Source organism: Haliaeetus leucocephalus, unplaced genomic scaffold (assembly GCF_000737465.1).
Source record: "Haliaeetus leucocephalus isolate CR32 unplaced genomic scaffold, Haliaeetus_leucocephalus-4.0 Scaffold240, whole genome shotgun sequence".
In the NCBI taxonomy this organism is placed as follows: Eukaryota; Metazoa; Chordata; class Aves; order Accipitriformes; family Accipitridae; genus Haliaeetus; species Haliaeetus leucocephalus.
In genome coordinates, this window is record NW_010972676.1 from 4,424,315 (window position 1) to 4,443,639 (window position 19,325).

At 36.3% G+C, this 19,325-nt stretch overlaps 1 protein-coding gene across 1 annotated transcript in view; it reads left to right on the forward strand.

The window, feature by feature from the left end:
• The window catches only part of CLSTN2 (calsyntenin 2), a 232,763-nt gene that overhangs the window by 191,936 nt on the left and 21,502 nt on the right, over positions 1-19,325 (forward strand). The window contains exon 9 of the mRNA XM_010568410.1: positions 13,203-13,365. Within this exon, the coding sequence (XP_010566712.1) occupies positions 13,203-13,365 (163 nt within the window). The remainder of the gene's footprint in view (positions 1-13,202; positions 13,366-19,325) is intronic.

Here is a 19,325-nt window from a genome sequence, read left to right on the forward strand (position 1 = left end):
TATGAATATTTCTTTAAGGGATCATTATAACAATTTATACAATTTATTTTGCCTTTTATTACCTACCAAGACTTTGTTATTAGGTAGCTGAAGGAGTATCAGTAATAGTTTCATTTAATAGTATAGTTAACAGTTATCAGTTTTCTGTCAGCTATGTTTCATTTCAATAGTTTAATTTCAATTTCGGTCCAACTCAGTTATTAAATATTTAGTTTCTGAAAAAATTTTATGTATTTTGAGTGCTCTGGTAATTTCTCTATTTTTAGCAGTTTTTAAATCAATTTGTTTTGATACAAAAGTCCCCTGAAGTCCTTACAACTAGAATAAGAGACTCACAACTGATAGAATACTACAAATTGGTCTGAGAAAATATTTACATCGATATGAGCTGTTTGGGGTTTATTCATTTTAGTGATTATACCATGTTGACATTTTGAAAACCATGTTCCCTTTTTATTTTAAAGCATTAGAAATCCATAACTGTTCTGCAAACCTGTTTTCAAATTTATTTCACTCTGTTACAATAAAAAAACCCCAAAGTCTGTGAGTTCATGTATGCATATGCATATTAACATATATTATACATTCATACATATATATGTACAACTAAAAGCTAGAAAGTATGGAACCATTGAATTGTTTTTAACACATCCTTCCCCACCCACTCATCTCTCAATCTTACAGTAATGTACAGGGTAGTCTAGTCTCTTCTAAGAGACAGGAGAAGAATCTGTCCAGGTAAATAGCCAGATATATTTCAAAATGGAATGGTTTCTGATGGAAAATGGCCAGAAATAGTATCATGCAAGATCTTATCACGGGACTGCAAAATGAGAAGCTAAGAGTGTCTGATTTTTTTCCCCTCTCCTTTCTTTTTCTACAGTTAATGAGTAAAGGTTTACAATTAGCTTTTTAATTCCCTTCAGCTTTTATACTCTGAAGGTTAGTTTGCAGATGACTTAAATGTCATATGTGGTTGGAATAAAGTTGGCTTCATTAAATGATGGAGTAACAGAGTGGGTATTGTGATTACAAAAGAGGGCACAGAATACTGTGATGAAAGACAGTGATCTACTCTGCCTGGCAGAATGTCAACAGCACAAGGGAGACTAACAGACTCTATCTAGCAGAGGTCAATGTTACAATTAACATCCTCTCTCTAGCATATGGGGCAGGTAGTTTAGACAAAACCAGATAATAAATCTTGGAAAACTCAGAGTCAGATCTATATACATAGCTCTTTTAAACTAAGGATGATAAACAAATCAGATTAGGCCTAACTCACAGTAATAAAACATTTGCTCCAGTTGCCACAGGGTGACTGCTGTGTCTTTGTTCACCCTCTTCTTTGAGATAAAAGACATCTGCGGTGTCAGTCAACCTCAAAATAAAATACACTACAGAGCTCTGCGAGATTCATTTTTTGATCTCAGGAAAATCAAAGATCAAAACATGTCTTACAGCTGTAAGTCTGGTACTAAATACAGACTCATCTGTTCTAGGTGCTTGCTCTTCCTTCTACATTCATTTGAATATACATAGAGGGGAAAGGGCTGAGGAGAGAGAAAAAGGATTGCTTTTATTTGTCACTACAAGGTAAATAGGCATTTCTGATAAAATGCAACATGGTGTTTCCTATGGGAACATCAGCTATAGCTATAAAGACGTATACTTGGCAAGCATGCTATATGAATGTATTTTCAGGAATTAATTTTGGACAAATTGGTATTCTTGGTGTATTTCTCAAAATTCCTAAAAGATGGTAGTTCCCTCAATAAATTTTTTGAATGATTTAATGGACATCCACACTACTGTTTGACATGTTAAATAAACTATACTGCATAATAAATATCAGAACTCAAGGTATTCTAATAACATATTCTACTTATATTTTCTTAAGAATACCATACAAATCTTAGGGCTATTTCCTAAACAGTCTGTAAAAATTTTGGGGTTTTTAAGTGAAAGTAAATGTCTAAATTGTATAAACACTAAGCAGAAGAAAAAACATGGACTAGATAGTGAGTAAACAGTTGAAAATACCAGTTTGGAAGGACTGTGATTAGGTATGTACTTATTTGCATATAGCATTTACTTGAGCAAGGTACATGAGAAAATCCATTAGATTTATACTCAATACATTGTACTGAATAGTTTACATTGAAATACTTGTTTTATAAGGTATACAAAATATAATTTTAAAACAAGCAGCATTAAACTGCATTATCTTTCAATTAGTGAGATTACATGGGCAAAGAAGTGCCTCCCAAGCCTTCACTTCCAGTTCCTCTGTTTCAAAATATACTGTAATGGAAAATGTCTTCTGCTTTGCTTATCTTCCTAAATAAGGTGTCAGTATAGTGACATCTGAAGAGAGTTTTAGGGCCGTTGTTGTCAGGGTTTCATACTGTCTGTCTGTGGGCCTGGAACTGGTACCTGATTTAGAATCTCAGACTTGCTCCACTGTCAGTAGAGCCCTGAGAATGAGATTCTTGTGGTTCTTGCCCACCTTTCTCTAATCCCAAGAGTTTTCTCTTCCTTTTATGCATGCAACTAGAGGTAAGAAACACGAGCTGTGTTTCTAGTTTCCTCACCAAAAGTCCTCTGAGGAAGCGATAACTTGCTTAAGAGTTGCATAAGGAGCAGGGAAGTCTCTCTTTCGATTCCTTCTCTGGTTAACATTCTTTTCATACTTAGTTGAGGTTCCAGAAAGAAGGGATTAATTTTCACAATGTTCAATCTCCTTTATTCTAGGACTGATCATACACATTCCTTTAAAACTGCAGAATTACATGGCAATAAAATGCACAGATCAGAAGATATGCTGCTTTAAGCTCTTTGAAAGCTAGTTTTAAAAGAAATAAATTTAAAACACAAATATGGAAGAATGTTTATTTGGTTTTCCAAATTCTCCCTATTATGAAGCCGACATATCAGCATACGTACTAGACACATCCAAGTTCCGATACAGACAGTAGCTATGGGCAAGCTTCCTCACAAAGGAGTAAAAATTACTCCATCTAACAACCACTACTGCTAACAATTGGAAGAGTGGTGATGCTCTAGTCTCATAAGCATAAAAGCACTGGTCCAGAGCAAAGCAATCTGGTTGGGTTGTTTTTTTGTTTTCCTTCACTGCCTGCCACCGTCAGAATTCAGGAGCTTGCTCAGAGAGACTTTGCGATCAAATTTGAGCAGGGCTATGCAGGCTAAGGTTCCAACTACAAGTTTTATGTGGAGGTTAAGTGTGCAACAGTATTCTTATGGAAAAAACACTGAATTTGTAGATTGTGATAATACTTTCAATGTATCACCTGTTAATTTAACTGGTGGGAGTATATTGATTCCTTCTTTTCCTATATACAGTATATTTTTCTTCCAGCCTGCCTTAATTACTACATACATACTGTATCTACTATGCCTTCAGAGGCAGGGCATATCGATTTTACAGACAGGAAAAAAAAGTGTCGTGTGAGGGAGCTGCTAAAGGATAAATGTAGAAAGGTGTCCTGGTTTCAGCTGGGATAGAGTTAACTGTCTTCCTAGCAGCTGGTATGGTGCTATGTTTTGAGTTCGGTATGCAAAGAATGTTGATAACAGTGATGTTTTCAGTTGCTGCTAAGTAGTGTTTAGACTAAAGTCAAGGATGTTTCAGCTTCTCATGCCCAGCCAGCGAGAAAGCTGGAGGGGCACAAGAAGTTGGCACAGGACACAGCCAGGGCAGCTGACCCAAACTGGCCAACGGTGTATTCCATACCATGGGATGTCCCATCTAGTATAGGAACTGGGGAGTGGGGGCGGGGAATCGCCGCTCAGGGACTAGCTGGGTGTCGGTCGGCGGGTGGTGAGCAATTGCACTGCGCATCATTTGTACAATCCAATCCTTTTATTATTGCTGTTGTCATTTTATTAGTGTTATCATTATCATTATTAGTTTCTTCTTTTCTGTTCTATTAAACCATTCTTATCTCAACCCACGAGTTTTACTTCTTTTCCCGATTTTCTCCCCCACCCCACTGGGTGTTGGGGGGTGGTGAGTGAGCAGCTGTGTGATGCTTAGTTGCTGGCTGGGGTTAAACCACAACAAAAGGGAAACCCAAAGAGATTATTTAAAAAAACCTCAGTAAATAATATGAATATTTTAGAGCTTTATTTAACGGTTGCTGAAGAGGTTGTGGAGATATTGGGGACACATTTGCAATCTGCACAGCTCCACTTAGTGGTCAAGAATATACTGACCCTTTGCCACAAATGTTTTAATCCTTTTCAGTTTCAGTAATATTTAGATTAAGTAAAGCCAACACATGTAGCAAATATCTGTCCTAATGCACAGAACCTATTACTGAGGTAGAATAAATAATGCTACAAGATGTAACAATTTGTATTACCAGATGAATTTGATTAGTCTGTGTTTGCACTCTGCTTTTGTTTATTTTCAATAGCTCTTTCCCAAAATTAATATCCTGGAAGATTATATTGTAGCATAAAGCCAATTTGCAGTGCATTCTGTTGATTTTCACAACAGCAAGTTTTTACTATAAGGCCTGCATATTCATAGCAGGAATATATTTTTGTTCATTATATTAGAAAACACAAATGCACTAGGTAACCCAGCTATCCGATGAAGTAAGCACATCCTGAATACGAATATCTGCATACTGAATTACATACTTGCAGTCTACACTAGGACATTTGTAACAGTATATATTTTGTTCTTGGTGGTGATGGGATAATTAAAAAAACCCAGAAAGAAATCATAAGGTGTTTATAGACAGTGAGAAAGAGAGATAAAAGGTCAACTGTGTAACTTATTTCCCTATATCACTTAATCAGCTTTTGCACATAGCTCAGCTACTGAAATTAAGGCAAAGATGTATTACAAAAAATCACAAGAAAGCAGCAGAGTTATAGCAAAAGCAATGCCCTAAGGTACATTCTTTTCTTTTTTTTTTAAACTAACGTGCCTTAATTGTAGAAGTCTGTGGATGAGAACTGACAATAGAAAAACAGATACTAGATAAGATAGATAGATACAGATGGATAGATACTAAGATACTAAATGAGTTTCTAAAGTAACAGATAAAAGCTCTTTTGACAATGTCTTTAAAGTTCCCATTCATCAGAGACAACAGTTGTAAACCCTAGCATGGGACAGGAGAAAGCCATTTCTATGCTCAGCTTTGGATTGCCTTCATGCAAAACTCATCAATCTTGTGCATAATGACTAGACTGCCTAAAACTCTCATGAAATTTTATTTTTATTTTGCATATGCAAAAATACAACATTTTTCTTTAAAAAAATTGCAACTATGTGTAACTTTTTCACTTTTACTTGAAAACCACTGCCAAATGTTTCCAAATTAATATCTTTTTCAGGATTGCTTTCTTACAGTGGCACTATTCCTTAGGTCCCTATTAAAGGTGTAATGAAACTGTCCTCAGAACCTTTAAGTCTGTTGCCTTTGAGCTCCCTGTTTGTATGCAGTACAGTACTTTCTCTCAGTGCTATAAAAATATATCAAAAATATATAATAAAAATATTTTGATATATCAAAATCTATTAAAATTTTTCTATCAAAATATATTGGAACCATTTAAATGTCTATTTAGTGTCACCAACAGAAAAGAACAACTGTAAATTTTTACAAAGCTCTTTCACAAGGCATTAGTTTGGAGATGTAAAGAAAAACGTAGTATTTTTTAAACTCAAATAATATCCCTATCCCCATCCAAATATCATCTGTGTTCTGTATGCTGAACAAGGGTAGTGGGTGTCATGCTTTGAAGCAGATTTACAAAGCTTGTGGCTGCTTTCAGAACAGGGCAGAGGGTTTGATCTGGGTGCTGTAACTGAGTGGATAATGCTAATGCCTTTAAGCATAAAATCAAAGGGAGATTCCCTCCATTTGTTGTCGTGTTTACTGAGGTGAGATAAAAATGCAGGGCCTGAGTTGTCTCTGCGTGTTTACAAAGTTTTCATAATGATGACCTCTGTCAGCTCTATCAAGATATGCTTGCAAATAAGGAAATTATTCTATTGTTAAGGGTTTTGTTTAAGCACTGTACATACTTTGTACTGGAGCCTACGAAGGATTTGAGGTAAACATTTGGCTTGCTGAAGGACTTGCAGATTTATAAATATAGTAAATGTACATCCAACGAGAAAGCTTTGCTGTTAATAAAAACATAACAATGATTAATAATATTAACTATTAATTAATAAGTGTGATAATAATTCAACCTCTTAAGATATAATGTGCTGCAACACTGTATTAGTGGAAACAGTACCTTCTTCACCTTCTGTAGACTTTGCATTTTTCTAGACGTGCACAACCATTGGAGAGGACATTTTTGTACAGAAACAGTGACAGACTAAGCATGACTAATTTTCTATTATGCTACTTTACAAAAATATGCAATTTATAATCCCAAGTATACTCCTGACCTCCTTGCAAGCAGAGGTAAGCATTAATATTCTAGTTGCTTGGGTATTGTAATCCCTATGTGAATGTGGTTCTTCCTTCACTAATGATCCCATTTTGCTATAAATGAATATAATAGCCTTCTCCACTATAATCTTGATTATAGAGTGGCCTAAATGTTTTACTTATTGAAATACTACCAAACAGCAGAAAACAGATTTATTGAGAGGACACAGAATTCTGCTGCAATGAAGAAAAGACTGCTACTGAAGTGCTCCATGGTCTAACAAACAGTTACAGTTCTGTAAAGGCCAGCACATCTTGGAGTGACATTCCAGCAGATGCACATCAGTTCAGGCAGGATGATTTATACTCTGTAAAGTTAGGTTGAACAAACAGAAGTGCACTTTTTTTTTTTTTTTCAATTTAAGTCACCTCTGTTGATAAGAATTTAACTGTAGAAGTGAATTAATTCATTCAATGTTAATGTTTAATGGAAATCATACTTAGAATTTTTCCATAAAAAGGAAAAGAGAGGAGATTTGAACACCTTTGCAATTTCTCTGTAAATCTTTTATTCACTTTCAAAAAGTTAAGCTCTGTGTTTGCAGTTTTAAAATACCTTTAGTCTGTGACAGAAATTAAAATATTGGTCAGATTGGTCTCACCAGCCCAGCTATTTGCAATGACTACTACGCTTTTCTTAATAAACCACTGTATTTTCAAGTTTTTAGCACATAACTTGCTGTCAGTAGTCAGTCCCTTCTTGAGCCCAAGTACACAGAGAGTTGTCCCTCTGAGAAGATGCCCTAGACCCATTAGCATTTCCTTTGGCCATGAGCACCACTACAACACAGCCGACATTCTGACCTAGTTTAGGATTTTTTTTGTTCCAGAAGATTCTAGATAATTTCTTCTTATGTGCAACTATTTAAATTTGAATCAGTCAATAAGACTGGAATTAAGCCCAATTTTTATGAGAGTTAGTGAAAGAATGTGACGCAGTCAACTGACCAGTTTGTTAGCAACATATTTTAACAAAAACAAAATAGAAAGGGGGGGGGGGGGGGCGCAGAATTAAAAGAGGAAAAAAAAAAGCTCCAATGGTATTGAATTTATTGTTTTTATATCAATTAATATTTGAGGTGCTATAATAGATTAAATGCTGTAGGCAAAAAGATAAAATGCTAAAACTTGTAGCAAAGGGAAAGAGCAATAGTGGTCCTGGGGAAAAAAACATCTGAAAGACAGATGGGAGGGCTGTGTGTCAGAGGGAAATAGGAATGAGGGAGTTACCTAGAGGATAAACTCTTCTATTGCTGCTCGCAAATACTTGAAATGGAGAATTCTTTCAGAAAAGAAAACTTAGCATAACTTGAATTGTTTACTACTCTGCTGATACTAGCCAAATCATAGTGAAAGAAAAAATGGAAAAGAGCACTCCAGTTAAGTTGAAAGCATTTTTAGCATTTTCAAATGAAATTGTTACAGTTAGTACCTTCACCTCGTTTGGTTTTTTTCCTTTGGTTTTTATTTTATTTTCTCTTTTATGTCTGAAGTATGTTTGCAATGAAATATCGTGACTGATGAAAACCATTAATTTGGGATTTTTTTTTCCACAGCGAATATAGGATTTGGGGTGGTTTATTTCTTAAAGGGATTTTTAAAAAGCTGTTTTGCAAAGCAGTTCTGTTCTTATTCTTGTGAGCCTCCCAGTTCACATTAGTAGTCAGCAATTAACAGAAGGGAAGTATTGTGAAGCTGGCATCAGATAAGCAAGAGTGGAACATAGGAAACAACGATGTCTATGGGGTAGGGCATAGCAAGTTTTCAAAGAGGCCTTGTTTAGCCAGAATTTGTTCTGCCTCCACCAAGGTATAACTTCTCCAAAAGCATGAAGCTGATTTGGAAGAGGACTTGCATTCATGTTATGTAGTTACAAACAGCTCCACACTAGAATAAGTGCACTTTGTGCAGTCCACTGGAGTAGCCAGTAGTTGTGATTCTGAAATGAATGCACAGATTTTATTATCTAGACTCCCTAGACATTTAATTCTCATCACAGCTGATATAAATATAGAACGTATTCTAATCGTCATGTGAAAGGAGTACAAACTTAAAATAAAGCCTTATACATTTGTCATCCTTTAAAAAGGATCTGATTCATAAATATCTGTGTTGCTAGCGTCAATGACAAATGACATCCAGTTTTTCAAAACATGGTGGAACGTGCATTGTAGAAACAATGTCCACATAACCTCCCCCAAATATGTCATACTAGGAGTTGTCTATGTAAGAAAGTCATCACATATCAGAGCATGGAGACATCTTATGCACCTTTCAAGAACTTTGGAGGGGTTTGTCTTTTTCAAAATGAGGCCAGAGGAAGATGGTGGTAGTGCTGCTGCTGTACCTCATAGCCTGGTGGTTACAGCAGTCACCTTTAAGATAGCAAACCTGAATTGTAATTCCTGTGGCTAAGAGGATTTGGACATTTCCCATCTTTAAGAAGAATGCCACATCAGAGGGACGCCGTTTCCCTTCTGTCACCTTCAGTGCAATGGTGTTTATGAAATCAGAATTATAATTTAGCTGGGAAGAGACCTCAGGAGGCCTCTGGGCCAACCATATCCTCAGAGCAGGGGCAGCTATGAGCTTGGACCAGGTTGCTCAGGCCTTTATCCAGACAGGTCTTTAAAAATGTCCAAGGATGAAGGCACAACCTCTCTGGGCAGCCTGCTCTACTGTGTGACTGTCCACACAGTGAAATGAAGGCTTACTTTATATCCAGTCTGAACCTGTCTTGTTTCACCATATATCCATTGTCTCTTTGCCATAGCATGTACCACTTTGAAAAGCCTGTCTCTGTCTTCCTGGTATCTTTTCCCTAGGCACTGGAAGGCTACTCTTACTGTCCTCCTAATGCTGCCCCACTCCGGGCTAAACAAGCCCAGTTCCCTCAGTCTCTTCTCACATGGCAAGAGCTGGCCATTTTGTTGGTCCTCCACTGAATTAATTCCAGTTTATCGAAGTATTTATTGTATTCAGGGGTCCAAAACTAGGCACGATATTTTAGATGTGGTCTAATGAACGCTGGGGGAGAGGGGTGTTGCATTGAGAGGTTCAGAGCATGTTAAGACACTAAGAAAGGTGTCAGGAAGTGAATAGAGTGGCATGCTCTGTTTTTTAGAGCTGGATCAAGGTGCTTTCTTCAAACAACCTGTAGAAAATAACAGTTCAGACCACTTAGGCAGAAAGAAGGACTTTGTGTCTCATACCTGTACTAAATAGTGCTGTTAATAGTAAGAAGAGAGCTTTCCTTGCCTGCCTTTTCTTCTTCTTACTGCTTTTTTGTGGATGTTTGAGTGTATTCTGAGAACACTTCCTCAGCAAAGTCTCACGAACCAGAAAGATGGAAGCAATATTTGCTTTCTAAAGCAGCTCTAAAGGGATAATAGTCTCAAAGTACAGGATGTGCAGAGCTGTTTGCGTGGTCAAACTCAGTGGTCTGCTGAACATTACTTAAGGGATTTTCCAGAAGCTAGTTACAGGGTTGTGAATATGCATGGCTCTTCAGTACTGAACTGAGGCACTGGGACACTGCTCAAAGTACAAGTTTTGTGTATCTAGCCAAACAGGTGAATGATCTGTTTTGCATGAGTATGCCACAGCTGACCTAAGTGAGGCTAAAAAAGCTGTAAACTGTGAAGTGCATGTTCTCATGTGTGCATGCCTAGCCCTCATGTACCAAGCCATAAAAAGAGACATTTTGCAGACCAACAAAGTTTGTTTCTAAGCACCATGTGCTTCTCAAACCAAAGTGCTTTGATTTCAGTTTGTTCCTAAACATTCCAATATAAAACAGAAAAATATCTGACATTCTTCATCAGAAGATGCTAATAGCTTTAATGTTTTGGGAAACTCACTTCATCAGATTTATATTGAGTCTGTTTTCATCTATTTCATAAAAGCATATTCCAATGCAATGGCTTGTAATCAGCACTAAGACTTCAAGCTGGTTAATTCACTGTGATATGATTAATATGTTTTAGAGGCAGACTGACATGATAGAGTGATTAGACTGTCCTAGCCATCCAGCAATCTTTGAAAGCCAAGCTTACTCATCTGTAATTTTATCCCATTAGGATAACTTTATACGTTAGATTTTTTTTAAATAAAGTTCTTACTTGAGATGATGAAAATTTCTTTATTTGCCAGAATAGTATATTTTATCATTTCATTTTCATGGCTTCACTGCAATCACATTACACATTCTATTGCCACTGTGGAATGCATGCAGGGAAGAAATTGGCTTCCTATGTTAAGAAGGTGAAGAAGGTGTCTAAAATGACAGCATAACAAATTACACTCCACAATTATTTATTTCATTATTTTGCTGCCTGTGAAATAGCCAGGCATGAAATACTGCCTGCTGCTGAGTGACTGGGATGTATTCCGGAGTTTTTAAATAATTTTATTGCTTCCTTATAGAATATTTGTACTGGGATCCAGCACAGATACTTAAAGATCTTTTGGTGGATTATACATGTGTCTGTGTACCTAAATTTTACTGAAATCATATGACAATTAAGCACCTGACTAACTCAGGTGCTTTTGAAATCTCAGGAAGTACCAAGCTAGGATTTTAAGTGCCTAAATTCCATTTAAAGTAAAACTTGATGTGTTTATGTGTTGAAATTTAAGGAAAAGCATGCAAGTGATGGTTTGAGGACTTCACCAAGCTGTCTACACTTGCACTATCTTATGTTCCAGAATGTATCAGAAAAAATAAGGGTTAGGAAGTACTTTGTCTAGTGTGGACATCTGCAGTTGGACATCTGCGTTTTTTCTTGGAAGCACTGGAATCCACCTGCTGGAGTCTGAATTGTGGAACTTATGTAATCTTGCTTTTCCAGAAATTATTTTCTTTGAAAAATATAACTGCCCTACTAGTCAATAGAGTAACTGAGACTAGCTATGTGTTAACATGCTCTTTGTGTATATGATGTCCCAAAATGTTTGGGTTTGCTATCTTAAAGTGCTCTTGCTTTGATTAAATATGAGGAGGATTGCTCACTCATTTAATAGCATTTGGGGCATCCCAAGTGATGCAGTTTAGGGTTGCAAAACAGAAATACTCTGGAACAGTTCTCTGAAAAGTGTCAAGTATTAACGCCTGTAGTTTTTGTCATGCAAGGTCTCTCAAACTCAGGCACTTCATTCATTTTATTGTATATAAAATGTCTGACACATGCGGCCGTGATGCATCACATTCTAATGATCAGGTCAGGAAACTTGGCAAACTGTTTTTCCTTGAAAGGGAGGACTGCATAATACTATTCGTGATTCCTGTTTGTTCAATAAAGTTTTCAGTCTTCCAATTTATTTACTTTCAATTTTGGTTTCAGTTCATTTAACCTTCAGAAAACATTTGTGCTGTCTACTGCTTACAAAAGGAAGGCTCTAGCAGCCCTTTGCTGCATTTATCTCTTGCTGTGGAGCTATGATGTCTGCAGTAATAAATGTATCCATTTGAAATAGAAGCTATTAAGTTCTTGTTGAAATGTCTTCTGGAACAAAACATTAGCTTTTGCTTTCAAAGGGCAGATATTGCAGCAGATAGCACTTAACCTGGCCAAGGACAAAATGTTATGTTTAAATATCACTTTCCCACTTCCCTCTATGAATCAGCAAGGATATCTGCATTCAAGCACTTTCATTTCTTAATACATCAAAACAAGAATCTCTACAGAATTGAAAGTAGCGTGATTGTAACTATTGCTTTATTTTTAAAAACAGCCCACCCATCCTACCAATTTGCTGTGATTTATTCCTTTGAACTTTTAAATATGAAAGATACAACAAAGGAAAAAAGAATTGGGTAGGCATTGATATTTACACACTAGACTTCCAGCTGTACATTTCTGAACTAAAACCGAATTTGACCATCTTGCAGTAATCCCTGGTTGTCCAGTGCAGAAATTCATGAGATTTGACACTAATACTGTCATCTTGAAAGTATGTTGTAACTGTGGCCATTGCTTTTCAAAGCTGATGTATATCAGCGAAACCATATAGATCTTCATTCTGCCAACTGTCTGGGAAAAAGCTCAAGACCAAAACATGAAGCATGGAGATTTGATTTTCCTGCCCAAATCAGGTAGACAAATAGACCACTTGTCCATCTGTGTGTATACAGAGCACAACAGAGGTTCTTCTAGCACTATGGAGGTCCTGATGCATTGCATAGTACTTTTTCTAAGTACTAATGCAATAAGTTAATAATGGCAATTGAATCAAATCACTGATAATAACTCATCAATCTACAGACTAAATGTTATATATTTTCTTAATTTGAAGCTAATAGGGATCTCCAGTAACTATGTCGATAGATCCCAAGTATGCATCTCTTACATACAGTTTTGTAATTCTCAAAAGTCAATATAAACATTAAGAAACTAATATTATGTATTAACAAATGTGAAAATACAGAGCCATACCAAATTGTCTGATTTTTCGATTTTATCCGTGTCTTGTTTTCAAGGAGTGTGTTTTAAGATGCCTCTGTTTATCAAATATATTCTGCAAGTATAGCATAAGTATTTATCAACATTGTTTCAACTTTCATTAATTTTAATGATGTATAAATTGCAATAATGTTATTTTTTTCAATTAGTGGAATTTGGAAACAATACAATTTAAAAAATGTATGGGATATAAAAAATAGTCACCTGACAATAAGGGCTAATTAATATTTTTCTCTTGCATTCTGTCTTTCAGATTTGTGATAAAGAATGGCATTACTACGTTGTCAATGTTGAGTTTCCCGTTGTTACCTTATACATGGATGGAACAACATATGAACCTTACCTTGTGACCAATGATTGGCCTATCCACCCTTCACATATAGCCATGCAGCTGACAGTTGGTGCTTGTTGGCAAGGTAGTATGACACCAAATAGTCGACAGTAGAATTATGAATTCAAACCAAAAAGAATCTTATTTGTCTTGCTGATTGCATAGTAAATAAATTACTAAAAGGTTGATGGTATAAAATCAGAAGTAAATCCAGAGTTAATATTGAATAAAGTCCAAGGATAAAACGGATGAGACATTAACAGGCTTTGCATTTCCATCATCTAAAGAAGTGTTGACTACAGTTTGTTTATTCAATGTGAAAAATTGTCAACTTTACCTTCTGTCTTCACTTCTTTTAATTGTTTCCCTTGTTCTCCAGCTTTCAGCAAACTATCTAAATATTACTCTGCCTCAAATTTCTTTCACAACTCATGGCCTGATCCTGTGCTCTTCACGTGGGATGTATATCACCAGTAATTCCACTAATTTAATCAATTCACCCTGTTATAGACCAGATGTAAAGTGAGAGTAAAATATAAGTCACAACCCCAGAGCCATACTTGTATGGGCCTTTGCTTAAATATTAGTTTTTCCTGTTTTTTACCCTTTATAATCCTGTTCTTCTCATTCTTTCTTCTGGTCCTTATGCCACTGTTTCTTTTTCTGTTCTCTGCCTTACACCTGAAGCAGTCCTTTTTTTCTGCTCACATGCTCTGGTGAAATTGTCTCCATTACCCTTCCATGTTGATTTGCACTGTGTCTTGTTTTCAATTAAGACAAAGTATGAAGTGACACAAACTGTATAATTAGGAAAAAATGCTTTAACACAGATTGTGTTTCTTCCTCATTCTTTAATGTTGGCTCGCTTTCTCCATTATTACCTTGTTTGCCAGTTTTATATCTACTCATTTACAATATGTTATCTGCAAAATTTGGACATCTTACGCATGGCAGAGCTGTTCAGCGTAAATAGTATTAGAAGCAAATCCAGCTGTTAGATTATGAACACCTTGGAGTAAAGATCCAATCTTTACTTTGATGCCAACATGCCGAATAAAGCTACACTAATGCTAAAAACAAGATTTGATAAGTTTTAAATATTGATCACTGAGGTAGGTATTACAATAGTTAGCTAATCAGCATGACGCTAATGCCATATATTTGTAAAAGTAGAGACTGATTCTTGTCTAACTGGTATTTGCAGGTGTGGGCTTTCACATCTATAAGATGATCTTTAGATGTACTGGAATTTTTCACTGATGTTAAATACAAAACAGAATACATTTAATTTCACTCTAAGGCGTTAATATTCTAAGGGAATGTTACTCCTTTTTTTAGCTAAAAATACATAGTGAAATACCTATCAAACTCTTCAGAAACCAGAAATTCAGTTTAGCCAGTAGTTTATTGGGATGAATAGTTGACAGAAACCAATTTGATTTACATGAATTTTCTTCTAGTTTGATCTGGGTTTTTTTCTTGTGTACTTTTGGTGCAGTATTTTTAAATCTAAGTTCCAGAGTTAATAAATGCAGATGTAATTCATTAATGGAGTAACTTCAGTTCTTTGCAGACGTGAGCAAATGCCATAGGAACTGTGAATAATCGTTGAGCATTGCCTTCTGAAAAATCAGCATTTCTCAATAGCAGTCCTAAAGAAATTTTATTTTAATCCCTTACTTCATGTTTATTTCCAGGTTTTTCTGCATAGGTCTACGTGAATATTTTTGTGCATTATTTGTATTACTTCTGCCCCTTAACTTCTTTCCTTCATACATTGTGTTTTTACCACTCTCTAATAGCAGTCCTTGGGGGGGGTCCCCTAAAATTCTCAGTATTGGTGGGAATCCACTCCCCTCAGCCCTCACCTGAATCTCATGTTAATCATCATGCAGGTGCCAAGTTTTGAGAACTGTGGAGTAGTAACTTTATCCATACACTGTATGAGCAAAAGCTGTGCTAGTTTTGCCACAGTGCTGCATCTGTGAGTTCATCTACCTTTAAGGCAGCTGAATACAATAACAATGATCTTGCTTCCTTCTCATCTTTGTCTCTCTATCTCAGATTGTTAAAAGGAAGAATTAAGGTAAAACTTCTCATATAGGCTCATAATAAATTTAGACCACAGACTATATTTAGTATTTAAGCTGTTAAATAGAAAGGTGCAATTTTTTTCAGACATTTTTAGCTTTGCCTTGAATAATTTGATGGCTTAACGAATAACCATTCAGGAAAAGATTCTTCTTCCTTTTTGGTGAAACACCTGATTTCAACTACTGAAATTTCACCTATTGCTTCTGTCAATATTTACTGCAAGATTATGTTATTGCTATTTTAATAGTGTGAGGATTAGAGCTTGTCAAAAGCAGAAACAAATTTTCCATCTCATGAAAATGTCAAAATTTAGCTAAGATAGTGTGCTAAAGATTCCGATAAATCATCATGTGTCAGGCAAAAAGGTGAACTTTTAATGCTTATATAAAACAAGATTTCAAGATACTGCTTTTGACAAAGCTTATCTTTTGATAAGTTTGTTTTGATCACCTCAAACTATTTTAAATGAATGGTATGGAAAGTCACTTTGTTAATAGGATTCAGCACTATTTCAGTCTGTCGAATTGTAATTATTCAATATCTAAAACCAATTTATTCTGTTCAAAATGTTAATTTTCAAAATCCATATAATTCAAGAAAAAGTGGATCTGTCAAATAATTTGACTATAAATAGTTTCAGTGAAACTGTTAAATTGGTCTGCTTAGGATAAGACATTTTGGCCAGTAAGAATAGTCTAAACCTTTACATTTTCAAAGTATTAGAAAACTGCTTTACCATCACCTACAGTTTATTTAAGTATAAATATGCAGTGATTTTGGTGTCATAAGCCATTCAGGGGAGTCCTTGTTAAGAGGATAAGAGGAGTTTCTAGCTCTGGTTTGCTCAGACTATTTCCTTCCCTTTTCATCAAAGCCCTAGCAGAATAGGAACACAGGGTTTAACCTCTTCCTTCAGAAAGGGCAGGAGGGGGGGGGGGTTCTGTCTTTACTAAACTATTTTGTAGTTTCGAGTCCACAGTATTTATCAAAGTCAAATTATTTGAAAAACAATCTCAGCTCAACTAAATGAACCAGAAGAAGTAACAGTCCTTTTTCTTACCACACTAATTCTGATTTGCTCACAGCAAAAAGCAAGTCATCATGACTGTGGGGCAGCTTAAGAACTGGTGGGGAGCAGGAAGAGAGTATTTAGAGGGCAAAGCAAAAAATCAAGAACAAAAAGAATTGTAATTTACTCTGTTAGCACTAACAGGAAAATCTGCTACTGCTATGAAGGTTTACCTTTTCATATATGACAACTTTCAGTTCTGGTCTGGAAACTGGGAATTGTTCTGCTGTTTCTCCAGGAATCTGAGAATCCTCCAGTTTATGAGAGAAGTGACTCTTTCAGCCCTGGTCTTTTCATCCTTCTTGTTTTTCTCAGAGTTATGTCATGCAGGAGTCTTAGGCACAGGAAGAGAATTCTTTTCTTTGAGATTAGTATTTCCTGTTATTGATATTTCAATTCCAGTGTAACTCTTTTCTGACTTTTATAGCCTTGTTTATAGCATCTATTATGAAAAGTTAGGTTAGTTTTTATTTCTACCTTCAGCTGTTCAAGTGAAATGTAAGAGCAGTTTAAGTTCAATGCTATTCTCCTGAATATAACATGAAAACAAACCGAACATGCAATCTCTCAGGCCTACATGATAAACTTGAACTTTAGCCTATGATATGCTCACAGTCCCATTTGCATCAAAGTATTTGCTTTTTTTTTTTCTTTTTGACATCAGCATTCCAGTTGTAATGGGCAAGTCTCTCCTACATTTTTACCCTTGCCTTGGCATTGTAAAAAGCATGCCTGATTTGTTTGTTCCTGATTTTATGCAATATTTCTTTAAATAATGTGAGTTGAGTGCTAGGACTCTCCTAAAAGGAGGAAAAATTAGCCTTTTCCTGAAAAGCAGAGTCTTGTCTGGGGGGGGCAAGAGGGTATTGGAGGCAGACGTTAGGGTCCGAGTGTTTGGATGGCAGCCTAGAGATGAGCAGAGTGAAGATGCCTGAAAAAGCAGAGAGCCAGACTTTAAAGGTGATAGGAGAGAACCTTCCTAGGGTCTGTCAGGCACTGCGTAAAGTTTACTGCAACCCAGGAAGTCACTCAATTACCTAAAACAAAGCCTGGGGGATGGTTACCAGCTTTAATGGCACATTGGGCATAAGGAAAGTTGTATAAAAAAAATCTTTTTTGCATTTTGTTCTGGCATAATCAATATACATTTTCTCTACTTAAAATTAGGTATTCTGGATGTTACTCTAGTATAATCTTCTTTTTAATTTAAAAACCTTGGTTATTTCTTCAGGGAGCTCATTAAAGGGAAGATCTAGGCAGAGCTACCTCATTGATTTAGGGTTCTATCACAATAGTTAGCATAGAGTTAATTGTTTTTTATTTTATGTAGTTCATGTTTAATACTGCTATACTTTATGGGGGATAGTTCATTTGAGGGTGGGAGTTAAAGCATTATCTTTAGGCTGAACTGTTGATTCAGTCACATGTGACCCAAAAGCAGTGACAGCTGGAGACAGAAACTTCTTAACCTGTTGCAGCCTATGTCCAACAGTCTTCATGCGTGGCAAATCCTAACTTACTTCTTAGCTGTGATTTCAGTGACACTAGGCCTGGAAAATGGTAATACTGACTACAGAACTAAGCAAACTGGACTCTTAGTGAACTAACTGAGGGTGGAAATGAACAGTTTGGAGTGCTAGTACAGCTGTTCCTGAAATTAGGCCTTTATGTACCCTAGTAAAGTTTGACAGCTTTCTCTGCAGATACTTAGGGTTAAGGATATAACTTAATTTTACCTTCTATAAAAGACTGTTTTGTTCACATCAGTTGTCTCACAGATGATTGTCAAGGGTGTGGTGTTGATGTAGGTGGCGTTATTTAGGTCCAAAGTGCTGTTCTGTCTCTAAAGGTGGAAGAAATTTTGAAGGAAAATTACTCTTCCTCAAGGGTATCTAAAGGACAAAATTGACTTGCTTGTATGTGTGCTTCCCAGAACAAAAGAGCCACCAAAGAGAACATGTGGGAACTGTGACCTTGGCACTGTGTCTGAATCCCTAACTCCCTGAAAGGATGTTAGAAGCAGACATGGTCCATCAGGATAGGAGAGCTCCTCAAGGCTCAACTTCATCTCTCATTTCTACTCTCTTCTTCTCTAGCAATAAAAATACTCTAGCTTTGCCCTTCCAGCTCAAGATTCTCAAGAGCTTTCCAAACAATAAAGAGGTAACACAGTTCTGCAGCAAGTAAGTAGAATTACCCTTACTCTGAGGATAAAGTGCAGTATCAAAAGGGTAGGTGATTTTTTCCTCAGGTCACTTAAAAAAAATCTGCATCATGGCAAGAATAGAATCAGACTTCCTGATCAACCACAAAATTGTTCTTATTCTCCCTTTTAGCTTTTGCAATCCTGTTTCATTCTCCTAAGCAATACAAACAAATTAGGGTTAGCTTATCTTGCAGCTGCACTTTCCAGGAACTTACCCTATAGTAAGTTCTCCTCTGAGTTCATTATTTTTTATTCAGTTTATCTGAGGACATAGCAAATGGACCCTTTAACAGAGTGAGACATTTCTTCCATTAAATGAAGGTTTATAGGTTCCCACTCTGATCCCTTTATTGCTAAATATTCTGTGGCAAAGGCAGCTAGAAGAAGGGAGCAAGTTACATGATTTGGTAGTCTAATCATCTTTTGTACCACAGGCTGCAAACAGACTTCCTCCAGGTTTCTCTGAAAAGGTAAGGTCTTGAGTTCATACTCCTTCCCTCCCAAAATGACTTGTTTCTTTATGCATCATTCCCAGAGTCCTGTCAGTAAAGCAGTGACACAAGTTAATGACTTGGCACAAGGTTATATTGTAGCTTACCATGACTGTAAGTCATTATTTCTAATAATGCCACCTGTTCTAGAGTGCTGGAGCTTCACAGTGTAATTATGCTGGCCA